This window comes from Caretta caretta, chromosome 2 (genome assembly GCF_965140235.1).
Source record: "Caretta caretta isolate rCarCar2 chromosome 2, rCarCar1.hap1, whole genome shotgun sequence".
NCBI classification, from domain to species: Eukaryota; Metazoa; Chordata; order Testudines; family Cheloniidae; genus Caretta; species Caretta caretta.
Genome location: NC_134207.1, coordinates 266,110,643 through 266,129,874, shown reverse-complemented (window position 1 = coordinate 266,129,874; position 19,232 = coordinate 266,110,643). Strand labels below are relative to the sequence as shown.

Genomic DNA, 19,232 nt, shown 5'->3' with positions numbered 1-19,232 from the left:
CTCTTATTCCCAGTGTACAGCTATTCATATCACAAAACTTACCGTGTCTGTTAGCACTGACCGGCGTTCTTGCTGGCAATGACATCAGTCAGGCCAAGGCTTGAAAAGGTGTTGAGACTGAACTGCACTTTTCACTCACCCCATGGCAGAAGTGGTCCCACCAGGTCAAGACTGACCGCTGGAAGGTTGTATTTCTGCTGCTCAGATTAGGGTCCAATGTTATAAATACGGTAGTATGCGAATACTGTTTATGATCACAAACTTGGATTTTTTTTATAAAGTGCTTGTGAAGGACTCAAAAAAATGGCAGTATTCCCCTATTATTTGCAATATGCCTTTCTTGTATAGTTTAGACTGCATATCCGCAGGAAAAAAAGTAAAGTCCTTGTTATATCTCTCTTCTTCTACTTCTGTTTCCCAGTGCAATACTGTTAACACTTCATTCTTGAATATTCTGTGTGGTTGAGAATAGCAGGAAAAAAGTGCAAGGTACCTTTTCTTGAGGCTGAAGAGTTCTGTTTTGGTGTTGCATTGTTTACTGTTTTGAATCTCTTCCTCCTCCAGAAGCCACATAGCAAAGGGAGAGGACTTTTTCTTCAAACTTGGATCCTTTCTTTCTCAATGAGGACTGTATAAAATAAGTCAAATTTGCAATTTCTAGTTTCAGGTGTCTTCTGCAAATTAAAAAAAAAAAAAAAAATTAGTGTGTTTTGCACTCTCAGAACTCAAAAACCCGCGGGTTGAATTGAGTGATAAAAATTTTGGAAGCCATCAGAACCTGGTTCTATTAGTGGTTCTATCACCATCAGGAATTTTTTGGTAACATTGTTTAGTGTAGATAAAGTTTATAAGTAAATGACACTTGTGAGGTGGCATACAATAGAGGCAAAAGAAAGCTTTCACACAAAGTTGATAAATACATTAGAAATGCCTGAGATGCTGTACATCGAGGTGGGGGAGAACCTTCCTTTGTATTAAAATACCCATGACAGCTTGAAATGGCTAAGGTGTTCTTTACTGTGTAGTAGTTAGGATTTATATTTATTCTTTAGTCAGTGTCAGAGTCAAACCCATGGGGCTTGTGTGTATATGTACATTTACAAATCTCACTGCCATCTGACTGGATAAAAATATTTTTCACTGTTACGTAACTGTGGGAGGCTGTCAGAATTGTGAAATATGGTTCTTTTTTTTTAATTTGGCTTAATTAAAAAAACAGGTTTTTATGCTAAAACCTGTAGTGTTTTATATAGGATTGCAGAAGGCAATAAAGGATAGTATGACTGGGTGAATTGCATCGGTCAGAGTTCCACCCACCTGTTCATAGCAGTAGTCAGTTTAAAACGTGATTTCTACTTTAGGTTTTTAAAATCCTCTTTTTCTAAGAAAAAAACATACCTAAATGAACTACCAAGAGGTCTCAGAGAAAAGGAAAAGTGTATGATTTAAATAGAAACATGTTTTCTTTTATAGCTGAAAATTAATAAAATGTAAAACAGGAAAACTTTAAGCAAGGTTGCTAGAAACCTAGTCCGTTAACATGCCATCACTAAACCACTGTAGTTATGTTGTGGTTATCATAAAGTCATCAGACTATTATCTTTTTGTTGTGCTTGTTCCTATTTCATAAAGTTTACTACAATGCTCGTACTTAATATGTAGCAATATGGAATTTTCAGATGCCTTTAAATCCAGTGTAGCCGGAATCTCTCGAACAAATTTCAAGCTAAAACCAGGGCAACTGGTAACAGTTAGAAGGCCATGCATATTTTTGATATGCAACAGAGGAGATGATTTTAAATTTAACTTGTTGTTGTTGATATCATGTGTCACATCTTCTCCTTAAAAATATCCTTCAGGAAAACAGCAGCAGCAGGGTGAAACTGATGCAATCCGTACAATCCTGGCCAGTTTAAAGCTGTAGGTAATGTTGGGTTATGGAGAAGGTGCTTTATGCAGCAAATTCAGTTCTCTGCTACTGACTGAAGTACTATGCAAGGGAGAAGATATTTCTTATGGTCTCCCGCCAGTATGAATTAAATTTTTCAGATAAGATTCTGAGATTATACAAGATGCATTACAAAATTAGTTACACGTACAGCATTCCTTTTACCTATTTATATTATATCCAAAACCAAATTCACCTTGCATGATTTGTTCCCACCTCTATTGCTCTGTTCTGCTAATATACTTCGATTCCCTAGAAAAATTCAATGAGTTAAATTTAATGGACTGTAATTACTAGATCAGGATCCTTCTTTTTTTGGAGTCACTACCAATTTTTGCTTTCCCTAGCTCTCCCTAAATCTTCAGGCACTTCCCCAGTTTGCACATAGAACAATAGATTCTAAAGTAAGTGCACAGTCTTTGTGAGGAGGGGAGTGGGAGCCCATCCTCCCAGACAGTGAAATGAAATACCTGGACTGTCTAGTTCACCTCTACCAAAGAAATTGGTATAAACTATAGACATGTGGAAAAACTTCTATTTTCAAATTCTAGTGTTTTTCACTAGATGGTGATGATATCATTAAAAACAGTTGTTCTGATAATGTTTTATTTTTAAAGGATCAAATTGTTTGGTTAAAAAAAAAATGCGGGAAACCAGTTGGCTGTTGAGGGAAGGCATTTTAGAGTAGCAACATGTACATTTTCTAATTCTTTGGTTGTTTCTTCCCCCCGCTAAATGTTCACTGGGCTTTTGAAGGATTACAGTTAATTGTTTTTAATGGATGCACATACATGGTGACTGATTTGTTTAATCTGACTAAATTCCAGAGACCCCGTCAGGGAATTTGGTATAATACAGTAACATACCATTGTGGAACATCTGTGTTTTAAATCAGATTTTGATTTTTCAAAAAGTATATAAGGTAATTAATTGCCGAGGTTGTTGCTGCTGACATTCCAGGAGAGTATAGATGATTCATGTACGGTCACATTTTTTTTGGTCAGGCAGATGTGTATAATGAATTGTGATATTTCATTAGAAGTTTCAGAGTAGCAGCCGTGTTAGTCTGTATTCGCAAAAAGAAAAGGAGGACTTGTGGCACCTTAGAGACTAACCAATTTAAGTGAGCTGTAGCTCACGAAAGCTTATGCTCAAATAAATTGGTTAGTCTCTAAGGTGCCACTAGTACTCCTTTTCTTTTTTCATTAGAAGTGGGGACAAATTGGATATTATCGTTCATGATGACTGTTGCCAAAACAACTGCCATCTACTCTTTCTTTAAGACTCTCTTATGCTTTAACTGAATGTGTGCCAAAATCTCCATCCAGTCAGTCCCCCATATTCTGAAGCATTACTGGGGCAGTGAGGTCTGGTGGCTAGAGTATAGCATTGGGAGTCAGGATCCTGGGCTATATTCCAGCATTCACCACTGACCATGTTGTGACATCAGGCAAGTTACTTAAAGGCCCTCTGACTCAGTGTGCCTCCCAGAGGTGTTGAGGCTTAGGGTAAAATTTTATGAGCATAAGTTTTACTTTCACCAATGACTGTGATTAAGGAACCTTAAGAGAATGTATGTTCTGTAATCACAGGGTGTGATTACAGCTCATGTTGATATATAGAGCCCTGCGCGGTTACAAAATTTGTATCTGCATCCAATCCGCAAACATGGTCCGTGGAGATGCACATCTGCGGAAGCGGGTATCCACGGATATAAAGCAGATGTCCGCAGATTTGCAGGGCTCTAGTAATATACCCTACCTAGTTCGGGTCCCAGAACAAAGAATCCGCAGCAGTTCAAGCTCCGTTAGCCCTGTGAGTAATTTGAATAATTGTCCAAGGTTCTAGGTGGGCTTATGCAACCTACACAGAAGCATGCACTGCTCTAGCATCCGAGATACCCGAGCTATAGATTGAGCTATGTCAGCTTGAACTGTAACCACAACCTGTGATTATGATATAAACGTACCCTAAGGCCTGGTCTACACTAGAGTTAAGTTGGCATAAGGTGCTTTATATCTACCTAATTATGTCATTGTCTACACTAAAGCCTTGCTCCCGCTGATGTAATTGCCCTACTACACTGTCATAACTCCACCTCCACGAGAGGTGTAGGGCTTATGTTGGTGTAGTTAGGATGACGCAATGTCTATGTAGACACTGTTACTTATATAGGCTGCTAATTCAGGCCTTTAGGGCACTGGGCTCACAACTGGAGCTGTGAAATTGACAAGAAAGGCTGGTAGGGTCCCTACTATGAAATTGAGCCCAGGACCAGGCTCATAGCTGTCCCTCCCCCCCAGATGTCAGCCAGGTGATGAGCTCACAGCTGGAGCCCTTGCCACCCACCCCAGGGGACAGCCCCAGCTGTGACCCTCAATTATTCCCATATTGAGTGGGTACATGTCATCTCAGGGTGGGGGGGCAGAGATAAAGTTTCTTGACACCTTAAATGACTGCTTGGAGCAGCTGGTCCTGGAACCCACCAAAGGAGAGGCAATTCTTGATTTAGTCCTAAGTGGAGCATAGGATCTGGTCCAAGAGATGAATATAGCTGGACTGCTTGGTAATAGTGACGATAATATAATTAAGTTTAAAATCCCTGTGGCAGGAAAAACACCACAGCAGCCCATCACTATAGCATTTAATTTCAGAAAGGGGAACTACACAAAAATGAGGTTAAACAGAAATTAAAGGGTACAGTGCCAAAAGTGAAATCTCTGCAAGCTGCATGGAAACTTTTTAAAGACCTCATAATAGAGGCTCAACTTAAATGTACACCCCAATTTAAAAAACATAGAGAACCAAAAAAGAGCCACTGAGTTTAAACAACAAAGTAAAAGAAGCAGAGAGAGGAAAAACGGGCATTCTTTAAAAAGTGAAAGTTAAATCCTAGTGAGGAAAATAGAAAGGAGCATAAACACTGGCAAGTGAAGTGTAAAAATACAATTAGTCAGGCCAAAAAAGAATTTGAGGAACAGCTAGCCAAAGACTCAAAAAGTAATAGCAATTTTTTTTTAAAAGTACATCAGAAGCAGGAAGCCTGCTAAACAACCAGTGGTGCCACTGGATGATTGAGGTGCTAAAGGAGAACTCAAGGACGATAAGGCCATTGCGGAGAAACTAAATGAATTCTTTGCATTGGTCTTCATGGCTGAGGATGTGAGGGAGATTCCCAAACCTGAGCCATTCTTTTTAGGTGACCGATCTGAGGAACAGTCCCAGATTGAGGTATCGTTAGAGGAGGTTTTGGAACAAATTGATAAATTAAACAGCAATAAGTCACCAGGACTAGATGGTATTCACCCAAGAGTCCTGAAGGAACTCAAATGTGAAATTGCAGAACTACTAACTGTAGTCTGTAACCTATCATTTAAATCAGCTTCTGTAGCAGATGACTGGAGGATAGCTAATGTGACGCCAGTTTTTAAAAAGGGCTCCAGAGGTAATCCTGGCAATGACAGGCCTGTAAGCCTGACTTCTGTACCAGGCAAACTGGTTGAAACTATAATAAAGAACAAAATTGTCAGACCTATAGATGAACGTAATTTGTTGAGGAAGAGTCAACATGGTTTTAGCAAAGAGAAATCACGCCTCCCCAATCTACTAGAATTCTTTGAGGGGGTCAACAAGCATGTGGACCAAAAGGATCCAGTGTATATAGTATACTTAGATTTTCAGAAAGCCTTTGACAAGGTCCCTCACCAAAGGCTATTACGTAAAGTAAATTGATACGGGGTAAGAGGGAAGGTGCTCTCATGGATTGGTAACTGGTTAAAAGATAGGAAACAAAGGGTAAGTATAAATGGTCAGTTTTCAGAATGGAGAGAGGTAAATAGTGGTGTCCCCCAGGAGTCTGTTCTGGGACCAGTCCTATTCAGCATATTCATAAACTGAAAAAAGGTAAAAAGTGAGGTGGCAAAATTTGCAGATGATACAAAATTATTAAAGATAGTTAGCACCCAGGCAGACTGCAAAGAGCTACAAAAGGATCTCTCAGAACTGGGTGATTGGGCAACAAAATGGCAGGTGAAATTTAATGTTGATAAATGCAAAGTAATGCACATTGGAAAGCATAATCTCAACTATACATATAAAATGTTGGGGCCTAAATTAGCTGTTACCACTCAAGAAAGATCTTGGAGTGATTGTGGATAGTTCTCTAAAAACATCCACTAAATGTGCAGCAGCCGTCAAAAAAGTGAACAGAATGCTGGGAATAATTAAGAAAGGGATAGATAATAGGACAGAAAATATCATGTTGCCTCTATATAAATCCAGGGTACACCCACATATTGAATACTGTGTGCAGATGTGGTTTCCCCATCTCAAAAAAGATATACTGGAATTGGAAAAGGTTCAGAAAAGGGCAACAACAATGATTAGGGGTATGGAATGGCTTCTGTATGAGGAGAGATGAATACGACTGGGACTTTTCAGCTTGGAAAAGAGATGGCTAAGGGGAGATATGATTGAGGTCTATAAAATCATGACTGGTAGAGAAAGTAGATAAGGAAGTGTTGTTTACTGTCCATAACACAAGAAACTAGGGGTCACCAAATGAAATTAATAGGCAGCAGGTTTAAAACAAATAAAAGGAAGTGTTTCTTCAGACAACACACAGTCAACCTGTGGAACTCCTTGCCAGAAGATGATGTGATGGCCAAGACCATAACAGGGTTCAAAAAAGAACTAGATAAATTCATGGAGGATAGGTCTATCAATAGCTATTAGCCACGATGGGCAGGAGTGGTGTCCCGAGCCTCTTGTTTGCCAGACAGGATCACTTGATTACCTGTTCTGTTCATTCACTGTGGGGCACCTGGCACTGGCCACTGTTGGAAGGCAGGATACTGGGCTAGATGGACCTTTGGTCTGACCCAATAGGGCAGAGGTGAGCAAACTACGGCCCGTGGGCCACATGTGGCCCGCGGGACCATCCTGCCCAGCCCCTGAGCTCCTGGCCCGGGAGGCTCGCCCCCGGCCCCTCCCACGCTGTTTCCCCTCCCACACGGGCAGTAGGGCTGCAAGTTATTGCCACTCTGAGCGGCATGGTAAGGGAGTGGTGGTGGTGGGGTTGGGTAGCGGGTCCAGGGGAGCAGTCAGGGAGCAGGGGGCAGTTGGATGGGGCGGAGGTTCTGGGGTGGTCAGGGAACGGGGGATTGCATAGGGCATGGGAGTCCTGGGGGGCCTGTCGGGGGTGTGGTCAGGGCAGTCAGGGTACAGGGAGCAGGGGGGTATTCGATAGGGGGTGGGATCCTGCGGGGGGGGGACTCTTTGGGGTGGAGGGTCCCAGGAGGGGGCAGTCAGGGGACAGGAAGTGGGAGGGGGCAAATAGGGGGCAGGGGCGGGGGCCAGGCTGTTTGGGGGCACAGCCTTCCCTACCCAGCCCTCCATACAGTTTCACACTGCAATGTGGCCCTTGGGCCAAAAAGTTTGCCCACCCCTGCAACAGGGCCATTCTTATGTAGGGCTCAATTTCACAGCAGGGAGTCTACCAGCCTTTCTTGTCAATTTCACAGCTTCAGCTGTGAGCTCCCCTGCTGCTCTGAGTCTGAGGCAGCCCTAAAATTGACAATAAAGCCTAGTAGGCTTCCTGCTGTGAACCCCTTGTGGGCTCAGAGCTCAGGCAGTCACCCTGGGGCAGGTGGGGGGCTCCAGCTGTGAGTCCAGCTGCTACCTGAGCTCTCTGCTGCCTGCTTCTGGAAGAGCTTACCAGCTGGAGCCTGTCTGCTGTCCTGGCTCTCAGCCAGACTCCAGATAGTTTAGCTCCATGAGGAGCAAGCAGGTGAGAGCCCAGGCGGCCGCCCCTCATGCTGCTCCTCTTAAATTGGTGCAAGCGCTCCTCTTGAGGACATGCACCACTGACAGAAGGAGGGTAGAGAGGACAAGAGAAACCTCAGTAATGACTGCAGTGGCTATATGTCGACTTAACTTAAATCAACTTAAATTTGTAGTGTAGACATGCCCTAAGTCACATTTAACCATTTTTGTCACTCCTAAGTACCCAAGTCACTTTGAAAATGGGAAGTGACTTAGGTGATTAATGTTTATAATCACTTGGAGATCCTCAGGTGATAGAAGCTATGTGTATATGCTATTATTTTAGATTAATTTCGCTTTGCATGACGTTGCTGACCTTAAAACACTGAATAATTCTTCTTGGCTGAAAGTAGATGATTGCTGTAACAGAAAAAATGCTGAGTGTTACCTGTAAACAGATTACACATTTTGAAAATCCAGTGCTTGATAGACAGCTGCTTACTCTGGTTTTATTTTTAAGTATGTGACTTATGGGGAAACCCTTCTTCTTTGATTCTGCAACCACTTGTCCTTATTCTATGGCAGCACTGTGTAGCTCCTTTAGAGGTGCACTTGTTAACATGTATTTATAGAAGGCTCACATGTTGGTGGTCAGCTATATCTAATCTTATGGTGAGTTTTTGACCCCATAAACACTTCTTTTAACATGTGAAGTATACGACTCAAGGATTGTCGTTTTCTGTTATTGTATTTCACTGTCTGGACTTGAAAATGAAACCTACTTTTAAACGCTAACTCAAGAAGGTTGTTGATAAATTGGAGAGGGTTCAGAAAAGAGCCCCAAGAATGATTAAAGGATTAGAAAATCTGCCTTATAGTGATAGACTCAAGGAGCTCAATCTCTTTAGTTTAACAAAGAAAAGATTAAGGAGTGACTTGATTATACTCTGTATGTACCTAAATGGGGAACAAATGGGCTGTTCAGTCTATCAGAGAAAGGTATAACAAATTCCGACTGGAAATAAGGCTTAAATCTTTAACAGTGAATAATTAAGCACTGGAACAGTTTACCAAGGGTCACAGTATATTCTCCATCACTGACAATTTTTAAATCAAGATTTGATATTTTTCTAAAAGATTTGCTCTAGTATTTTTTTGTGGTTGTTCTCTGGCCATATTTATACAGGAGGTCAGACTAGATGACCACAATAGTCCCTTTTGTCCTTGTAATCTATGTTACAGTGCTTTTCTTCAAGGGCTCCAGGCTTCCTGCACATAGATAAAATACAGAGAACTCTAAATCTTTCATGACCCCATTAAATCATGTTTACATCCTTTGTGAAGCCTGTTGGTCGCTTAAACTCACTGGTCATGTTTTCTTCATAAAAACAAAGCCTATTATTTATATTGTAAAAGTAACTTATGATGCTTTCTGGGAGCAGGAAAATAGATCTGGAGAAGGAAAGGGTTAGGATTAACTAATAAATACTAAATGTCACCAACTAAACAGTCACAATTTATCCCAGCCCCCAGCTCCCTCTTGGGCACTTTCCCAGGCAGATGATTCAGAGAAGCAATGGCATATTATCTGTGGTGATCATTTTTTCCTCTGGCTTGTTCCTAACTGTGTTGTGACATTTATTTAGGAGGGGAAGTGTCCAGTCAGGTCTTGGCTCCCATATGTAGGAGCTGCTGCATGCTCAGTACGGAAAGTGAAAGCTGACTTTCTGTTCTGAAAATAGTTACCTCACAGGAAGCCTCAGGATTGGAAGACAGTGGTAAAATGTCCAGGCCCTCTCTGCGTGAGCTTTTCCACCATTTCTGTCAATGGTTGAGCTGCACCTGTGGTGAATTATTGGTCTGAATCTAATGTAAACAAGGGCCTAGAGTTGTTTCTTTTCCTAGTCAGAGAGAAAAATATCCCCAATCTTGTGCAATTAGCTGGGAGATCATGTTTTGTTTATAAGATATACATATTAAAGAACATGTGTGCGTGTCCGTAAAGGCCAGAATGTTTGGAGAACTTTTAAACAACAAATGACTGAGGAAGGACATGACTGATGAAGATTAATGGCTAGTTTTATATATAAAACTGAACTTTAACAATAACCTCTGGTGGTAGAAATATATCGATCCATATAAGTACTTACATGGTCCCATCAATGCAGTGTTTAAGCATCTCCCAAATATTTAAAAACAAATAGCAATAGAAATCATCATAATCTTTTCTTCTTGTAGAAGAAATCACTTACTTTTGTATGTAGTATATATGTGAAGAACTTAATGAGGGAAAGCTAAATCAGAAATGGGTGTTGCACTCAGTTCTGAATGCTATAAGGTTAGTTATAATTAGTTTAATACTTGAAATAATTTAGTACTCGAGAGGCAGGAATGTTTAAAGTACTTATCTCCTTGGCATTGAAGTGCTGTAGAGAATTTAAGTATTGGAGTCCATAACATAAAATGGGGGTGTTTCTCTTGGTTTCCCTGGAAAATAATAGTAAGGTATAAAAAATAAGTTATTGTAAATATTTAATTTTTGGTAGTGATGGAGTAGGAACTCTCTGGAAAAGGACAGGTGGTGTGATCTTTTCATGGCATTAAGAAGTCATCTGACAAAACTGGAAGGAAAAATGACAAATTTCTCAAGTTTATTTTTCATTATTTCATAACTGGAAGCCTGCAGTATGCCATCATATGGTCTTACTCGTTGAAACAGGCAGTTTATTAATTCTTAAAGCATCAGAAAAAGGGCATCTACTTAATTAGCTCTGTTTTAACCAGGGTTTTACCCTGTCAGTGTCCTTGACTATTGAAGCTATGGGAAATGACTGACCTTTTAAAAAACAAAGATTTGTTGCCTCTTCTTTTTTTGAGAGGTAGTTGGCATATGTGATTTGCTGCATGTTAAGAAAGTTAGTGCTCATAGGGACAGACTGTGGCACCCTTACCTCTGCAAGTAGCCTCATTCGTTGTAGTGGGACTGTTTGGAGAGTAAAATGCTACTCAATGTGAGTAAAGGTTTCAGAATCTGGCTCATAGGTGTTTTGTTTTGTTTTGTTTTTCTTTCGAATTTAAAGACTATTACTCAATCTATTGTTTTGGCAAGGTATTTACACTTTCTTTCTGTGTTTTCTTTTGCATGCTTTCTCGGCTGGATTGCAATAGAGAAGAAGAAAATGAGGTGAGTGTGTCCTAATTAATTTTTCATATTTTGAGAAATGCTTTAGCAGAACAGTGGGGAGAAGTTAAAGCATTAGTTTGTTCTGCATTAGAGTGCCTGAAAAAAAGGAGGATTGAGACATCAAATACGAAGATAACGTGATCAGACAGTATTGGCATCGGAGGTATCAAAAGTAACCAGATTTAAAAAATTATTCTGTGGTCCCTCTAATCTTATGGTAATGTCTTGACGAATGTACTGAAGATCTTTTCTTACTATTGTTATGAACATCCTCACAAATACCAGTGCTAACAGAAGAAGGCTCTGAACCTCTGAATATCTAATTATATTAGTTGCTTTCTAACCAGGCTTGTATTCCATAATTACAAGATTATGTAAGGACTTCAGAATCAAGAAACTGCTTTTTCTGGTGTGTTTTAACTGTGTGTGTGTTGTGAAGAAAGGGGAATCTTTTTCAAGGTAAAACCTATTCTATAAATTCCCAGGCCAGGAGAGAGATTTCAAATTTATAATTTTTGATGCATTACAGCCTCAGGTTGTTTTCACTGTTGTGGTTTAGATATCCTCACAAGTGTCCACATTTCCTACTCTTGTAGCAAACAGGCAATCAGATGAATTTAAACAAGATCTTATTCATTCATTCTTCATTCACTCTACACCTCCATCAGTCAATCTGCCCAGTCTGTGTTGCAGTGCTAAATGATCTTTTATCAGTTTTGTCATGTTTGCCCCCAGAATGTTGCTTTTGTGTATTTTTCAAATACAAATGTTTTCTGTAATACAAGATGAACCCCTTTGTTTTAAGTGTTTTCTACCATAAATTTAGCTTTATGGCTCACAGAATTTGTAATGTTCCTTTCTGTAACTTTTTTTTTTTCCAAATGTCGCTCTCACATTATTTAACCTTTGTGTATTTTCTGAAGGGGAAAAAAAAAAATCTCTGAAGGAGCTAGCTTGTGAGGTGGCTGATACACCTCAACTCCAGGCTTTTATACTAAATAAAATATTAAAAACTGGAGGAACAAGATGTAGTTTACATGTTGTTTTTCTTATTTTACAGGTCTAGCACCTTATTTTATGTGTAAATAGACCCAAACTACAAGGTTCAGGTCTGAATTCAGATTCCAGACCCCTCACCCTCGAAGTTCAGAAGTTTTTGATCTGAGGTTTTGTTTTGGGCCTATCCCTAATTGTATTAAATTTTTTCATTATATAAAATTCATTGAAGATTCAGTCCAAGAAGAATCCAGAATTTTGCTATTTTATATTGTCCCTAATTTTTCAGGTAGGATCCAGATATCCAATACAAATGTAACAAGAAACAAAATGGAGGCAGTCTGGACATCCTACACTTACAGTGCAACATGAAATAGAAACATTGTGGGCAAAACTTTGAAATTATCTTCTTGTTTTATGGGGATATTAAGTAACTTAAAAAGTAAACTATTCAATATGCAGTGTTTAAAAAAATGAGAAAACTGACAAAATGCTGTTTGCCTGAACATTTGTAGGCTAATTCCATACTCTGGTGTAGGTACATTATTGTAATGTCGTTAACATTCCACTTTCTGGGAATTCGCACAGAACAGAAGCTGACAGTTTGTGACTTTGGCAGAACTAAGAGAAGAAAATAGTGGTTTGAAATTATTTATGGGGTGAATTCACCTTTTATGCTTATGGGGAGAATTTGGCTCGTAAGCCTATAGTTCATCTTTAAAAAAAATTCTTGCATGTCACTGAGAAGAAAAAAGGAACATTGCATACAAATCCTGAGAAACAAATCTGCTAACATTTTCTATATCTTTATTAGAGTATCCTTCTCAAAGATGATTATGAGAGAGACATGCTCAAATATTATATCTTGCAGTTGAACAGGCATGTGGGCCTACATTTTCAGAAGTGACTAGTGGTGATGGGTCTCAATTTTTGGATGCTCAAATTTGAGATACCTTAAAGGAGCTTGATTTTCAGAAGATAACATGTGCTCTACCTTTCCTGAAAATCAAGCCCCTTTACATGTCTCAGGTTGGGCACTCAACATTTAATAGTTGTGTCTGAAGTTCCAGATCATCATCTTTAATTTAGACCTACTGTATTTTGCTATTTTTAAAAATACTATGGAGGATATTATATTTATGAAAACTGGTTACTGTGTATAGCAAGTAGGTGAAATGCCATGGTGTTTCAATTCCACTGAAGTCCATTTAATTATTTACCATAGGGCCTGTAGCCTTAGCAACTAGTCCTGTTTTGCAAAAGTTAAATGATAACAAAGAACATAAGTGATTCACAATGGAGTGCAAGAAACGGATGCTGTTGCCAAGGGTGGAATAGTGTTCATGGAGTAGTTATGGAACTAAGGCTTGGTCAACACCGGTTCTGTACGGCTCTAACTATTTCAGTTAAGGGTGTAATTATTTTAATGAAATAGTTATACCAGTATGACACCTAATTTGGATTTATGGGAATAAGCTATATTGGCATAAACCCCTCTTTATACCAGTGTAGAATCCACAGTAGGGGGTTGTATTGTTAGTATACCAGTATAGTTAAAGTGATACAATTTTTGTGTGTAGATAAGCCCGAAGTTTAAAAATGGATGTCCAAAAACCAAATCAAATCAGCCCACTTTGGTTCATGCACTGAACACTGCTGATTTCAGGTTCTGATGGACTGATGGGGGAAGTGAATTCCAAAGGGGAAGAGCTCTTTATTGGCAAAGTTTTATTGCCAGTCTCTGAGTTCTGTTTCTCTTCCATCACAAGAGCATTCCAATTTTATCTGAGGAGACAGAGGTAGTTGCTCAGATAACCAGCTCCTAGACAATTCAGTAAGTTCCCACCACGCTTGAAATGTGTCTGAAAACCAATGGAATTGGTGGAAAAATACTAGCACCTTATTTGGATTTTATCCCAAATTACAAGTTAGACAGCTGTATTGTACAGGGTTACATCCAAGTACACTGTTATAGTAGCTTGGCCTGGAGGTGACAACAGTGTGAATGACTGACTGATTGTTAATGGAGCCTCTAGAAGGCAGTTGTATTAGAGTAATTCCATTCACTATCACCCAACTCATTAGAAATTACCAATGAATGATGTAAGTTCACTGGAGAAAACTAACTTTAGTGAGTTTGTCAGAAATTTCACTTGCAAACTAACTTGCTCTGAAAAATTACTGCATCACAGTACAAAGTCTTCTAGGAAGTGAAAACAAATGGACATAATCTTGGCAATCCAGTATAGTTTGTGATCCATTCAGTTTTTCTGAAGTCAGAACAGGGAGCTGTGCAACTGTTGAAATAGAGGTAAAGGATTTAATATATTAAACTAAGAGAAATGGGTTAAAATTTTGAATGGGTCCTGTCTAGGTCCTAAAAGACATTTTGTTCAAACTTCAAAATTACTGCATAATTGATTCTGTACAGAAGAGACCCAGTTCTAGAATTTAGTGTGGCCACACTATCTCTGACTTCAGCCAAGCTTATCTGTTGTTGTTTTTATGATCACTAAAAATTCATGAGTTAAAGGGTTATTGTTTGATAGTGTATGCAGAGTGCAGTTATTCCTTTAACTGCTTATCTTTTTATTGCAGGGCAAGACTGAACATGTGCAGAAAGCTGGTTTTGTCAAAGGCCCAGTGTTCAAAGGTGTTGCTTCTAGCCGCTTTTTGCCCAAAGGCACCAAGACAAAGGTTAACCTCGAGGAACAAGGAAGACAGAAGGTGTCTTTCAGCTTTAGTTTAACAAAGAAAACCTTGCAGAACAGATTTCTGACTGCTCTTGGAAATGAAAAACAAAATGAAACTCAGAACTCCCCAGCTACACCCCTTCCAACTGACTTCGCCCCCAAAATTAAAATGGACCTGGGGGATGCCTCTGGTTCAGCCGAAGAATCTTCACCACCGAAACCTAAGGTGGAATTGGGCAAGATCCATTTTAAGAAGCATCTGCTCAGTGTAACAGCAAAGCCCCTGCCGGCTGCTGTAGCACCACTGCCCTCGCTAGCAGCTGTCGCACCAGCAGAAGTGGCGGCAGCAGCAGAATGGCCGTTGACCCCATCTCCACCGCTCTCACAAACAGCATCTCCACCAGCACCAGTGCTAACAGCAGTAGCTTTGCCCCAGTCGCCAAGAGCCGCGTCAGGGACAGCGGCACCGCTTCTGCTGCCACCTGTAGAATCAGAAGTCCAAACTTCAAAGGAGCTATCAAATGCAGTCGCGAAAGAAACTTTAGAACTGGACATTAAACAGGATTCTGCATCTAATAGTGCCGAAGAACATGTAACTCAAAATATGTCTGAGCAAATGGAAATAACGTCACAGCAGGGAGATTCCCATATTGGGAAGGAGGAAGAAATTTCGAACAGCTCAAAAAGTGTTTCTCTGTGCTCCAAAAAGCAGGGTTCTAAGAGGAAATTTTCTCAATCTGATGCCACGTTACTGGGTTCTGAATCTGATGAAGATTCTATAAGGACTTCTTCAAGTCAGAGATCACATGAATTAAAAATATCAACAAGCACAGAAAAGGAAAGAGATCCGAAAAAGAGCTCAACTTCTCTCAAAAGTGAAGATTCGGTGAAATCTTCCTCTCGATCTAAATCGGACAGAGATGAAAAACATTCTAGCCACCCAAAACCAGAGAGAGACTCTAGGTATATGTCCTCCCGATCTAGGTCAGACAGGGACAGAAGACGAAGCAGGTCTCATTCTCGTTCTAGGTCTGACAGATGTTCTAGAACCAGCTCATCCTATTCAAGATCAGAACGCTCTCATTATTATGAATCTGACCGAAGATACCATAGAAGCTCCCCTTATAGAGAGAGGACAAGGTATTCACGTTCTTACACAGATAATAGGACAAGAGAGAGTTCTGATTCAGAAGATGAGTATAGGAGGACCCATTCCAAGTCTAGTGACTCAAGGCGTACGTCATCTCATTCCTCCTCATACAGGGATTCTAGAACTTCTTCTTCCTATTCTAAATCAGACCGGGACAGCAAAACAGAGTCGTCTTATGCTGAAACAGAGAGGAGAGGAAAGTCTTCAAAATCAGATAGAGAATCAAAAAGGACTTCAGAAAGTGAAGTATCAAAAAGGTGTTCTCCCCTTAATGAGCTGGGTTATCGAAGGGGGACATCCCATTCTAAACCTGATAGTAATGTGAACTCTTCCTATTATAAGTACACCCCCACAAAGACTTCTGCACCAAAGTCTGATAAGTCTAAAAGTTCTTTCTGTTGTACAGAATCAGTTGAAGAAATCAAACACCAGTCTAATTCTTTAGATTTAGAGACACCTTGTCTAAAAAGCAATGAGTTAAGAATGACTATTATAAAAAAGTTTGAAAGGGAAAAGATGGTTTCTCCATTCAGTCAATTAAATGATTCACCTACTTTTAAAAAGCTAGATGAGTCAAAAGATGGTTCTCCTAATTTGAAGTCTGAACTTATAGGAAATGATTGCCATGACAGTATTAAGGAACCAGAAAATTTAATAAAGGTAAAACGTGATCAATTAAGAACGTATTGTCCCATAGAACTGAATATAAATGGGTCCCCAGAGGGTAGGTCTGATGACTTGGCAACTTTGTGTGTCTCCAAAACAGAGGCTATTGCAATGTCTTCTGATGATAGTCTTGGTAGATCAGAGGTATCACCACTGATAAAAAGTAATACATTTTATGTGTTGCCATCTAATGGATTTCAAAATGTATATAAATCTAAAGAACAAGATTTGAATGAGTCTCATATACAGTCTGAGTTCAACAGTTCATTTAAAGAAAGAGAGGCTCCAGTTCCTTCAGAGCAAGATGAAGTTATATCTTCTCTTGTTACAAATGTAGATCATTCTGAAATGTTAGTTAAAAAATTGGATGATCTGGCAACTCCTTGTAACAGAACCAAAGATTCAGACTTTTGCTACATTTCAGATGATACTAGTCCTTCTTTGTATCATTCAGAAGTTGAAATTGAGTCCACAGATATAAAGGTTACTCAAGAAACTTTAATGGACATTCATGTAGAGCCACAAACGGTTACATGTGATTATGAAAACATGGAGGATCAAAATTCAACAAAGTCTGCATGTGAAGATGAACTATATGATATTAGTCCCTCCCATGAGCTGAGCCTAACGGTAGATAGTTTAAGCAGAGATTCTTCCCAAGAAGAATGCTCCCTGGAAATCAGATTAGACAATGAAATTATTACACCACAACCAGAGGAAAACCTTGCTTCCAAATTGGATAGAGCCATGCAGAATGAAAGTGAAGAATGCTTGCAACATTCTGAAACTGAGATGATAATTGAATTAGATGCCCAGCAAATTGGTCCTGATTTAGAAAAAGGAAAACTATCATTTAAAAATGAGCATTCATATTATTTAGAAATACCAGTAGAACACCTAGAAAAAGAGGAACCAGCTAAGGAAAGTTCTACCATCTTCGCTGAAAGAACCAGGTCTGATGACTTTAAAGACCAATCTCTGGAAGTCTCGGTCAGCAAGGATGAAGAAAATGAGTCACTGGTGGCTTCTGCTTTTTCAGAAGCTTTGTGTCCATCTTGTGATGTCACTGCGACTGCAGAAGAAACAGGAACTGCGGCGCAAGCGGCCACGTGTGACAGTAGTGGCAATGCTTCTGAATTCATTTCTGCTCATAATGATGGTTATTCTGATACGGAAGAAAGTGAGAGTGAGCAGGACAGTGAAGAAAGTGATACAGAGGATTCTGATTCTGATGACAGTATTCCAAGGAACCGTCTTCAGTCGGTTGTGGTGATTCCTAAGAATTCCACTCTAAGTATGGAAGAGAGTAGTCCTTGTTCGTCTCGGAGCAGCCAAGGTAATACACGCTATTCTGATCATTGGGAAGACAATAGGCCAGAGTCCAGCAAACCTTACTATGAAGAAAGATCAGAAAATACAGCAAATAAAAATGGTCCACATATTGAGAACAAGTGTTCTCCTCCTAGGGGAATGGACAAGAGTCCAGCAACATCTACTGAGCTCAATAGAAAGGAAGCTGAAGATCTCCAGCCTGATTCTCAGCCTCAGAGTGATGGAGTTGATAGTACAAGTCAGACAGACCTAACATCAAATTCTAATGGCAAACCAAATCCAGATGAAAGAATATTGAAAGAATTGATGTCCATAGCTAGACCGGTTGGCAGACAGCAAGATGAGCAGTCATTTTGTTTTTCTGAGAGCTTTGAAAGTGCTGAAAATAAATCTAGGCACCAGACACATTCTTCCAAGCCAGACAGCAGGCAGGGAAAGAGTGGGTTCAGTAATGTATCTGGCACAGGAGAGTTCTCCAAACTGGATGGTTTTCATTCAACAGAGGACTTGGGTAGCCTGGGGTGGGACTTCTCTCAACCAGAGAAACCCAGTAGCACATATCAGCAGCCCGACAGCAGCTATGGAATGTACTCGGGTTACGTTTGCCAGCAGGGTTCAGGATCATACAGTGGCTCCCAGAATTACTGGCAAGGCAATGGCTGTTGGGACCCAAGGTCTGGTAGTAGGCCCTCTGGAATTAATTATGAACGAATACAAGGGCAGGTACCAGATTCCCTAACAGAGGACCACGAAGAGTATGAACAGGATGACAATTGGGTCGATGATTGCAAAGCTCACTTTCCTAGCCAGTCGAGTAAATTTCATTCTCTCAGTGATAAAGAAAAGGGTTCTGTGCAGGCACATGAGATCAGCAGTAATTCAGCAAAGGAGCCAACAGTTGTAAATGAGAAAAAAGAGCAGGCAAAAATTTTGGAAAAAAATGATGTGAAAGAGCGAGGACCACCAAAGAAAAGAAGGCAAGAATTAGAGAGTGACTCTGAGAGCGATGGAGACCCAAGAGAGAGAAAGAAAGTAAAAACAGATGGAGAGGGGGAGCAGTCGGAGTCCTTGCCTCAGGGTTCAGCAGTGGTTCGCCCACTGTGTATCATGGAAGAGTTCAGAGACCCGCAACGCTGGAAGGAGTGTGCCAAGCAAGGAAAAATGCCCTGTTACTTTGACCTCATTGAAGAAAATGTGTATTTAACAGAAAGGTAACTAATGGATTTTCACCTTGTTTGCTTCTAATAATTTACATTTCAGTTTATCGTTTGATAGGGCGTTTAGAAAGATATCACAATCTTCTCCGAGCAGTAGTAGAGTGATGCGAAAGAGGGAATATCACATTTCCACCACCTAAGAAAGCTTTTCATAGAGAAGAGGAAGGATTAGCCATGAGGGGTGTGGAGAGAGAAGGGTAAGGATCAGCTGAATCCTGGATTCACTGGCAGTCCATAGAAACATCTAAGAGCAAAGTGTAGCCAAATAGAGGGGTGACAGTCA

The 19,232-nt window shown here is 40.1% G+C and overlaps 1 protein-coding gene across 6 annotated transcripts in view; it reads left to right on the top strand.

Annotated features, from left to right (window-relative positions):
* SETD2 (SET domain containing 2, histone lysine methyltransferase) overlaps nucleotides 1-19,232 on the top strand; it is a 149,618-nt gene that overhangs the window by 20,473 nt on the left and 109,913 nt on the right. For 5 of the 6 annotated variants that reach the window (XR_012667320.1, XR_012667321.1, XM_075126078.1 and 2 more), the window contains exons 2-3: nucleotides 10,857-10,895; nucleotides 14,490-18,943. Coding sequence is in view for 4 of the 6 variants with exons in the window: in XM_075126078.1 (XP_074982179.1) it covers nucleotides 10,857-10,895; nucleotides 14,490-18,943 (4,493 nt within the window). In the remaining 2 variants the exon portion in view is untranslated. The remainder of the gene's footprint in view (nucleotides 1-10,856; nucleotides 10,896-14,489; nucleotides 18,944-19,232) is intronic. The other variant, XM_048837340.2, reaches the window with a different exon arrangement.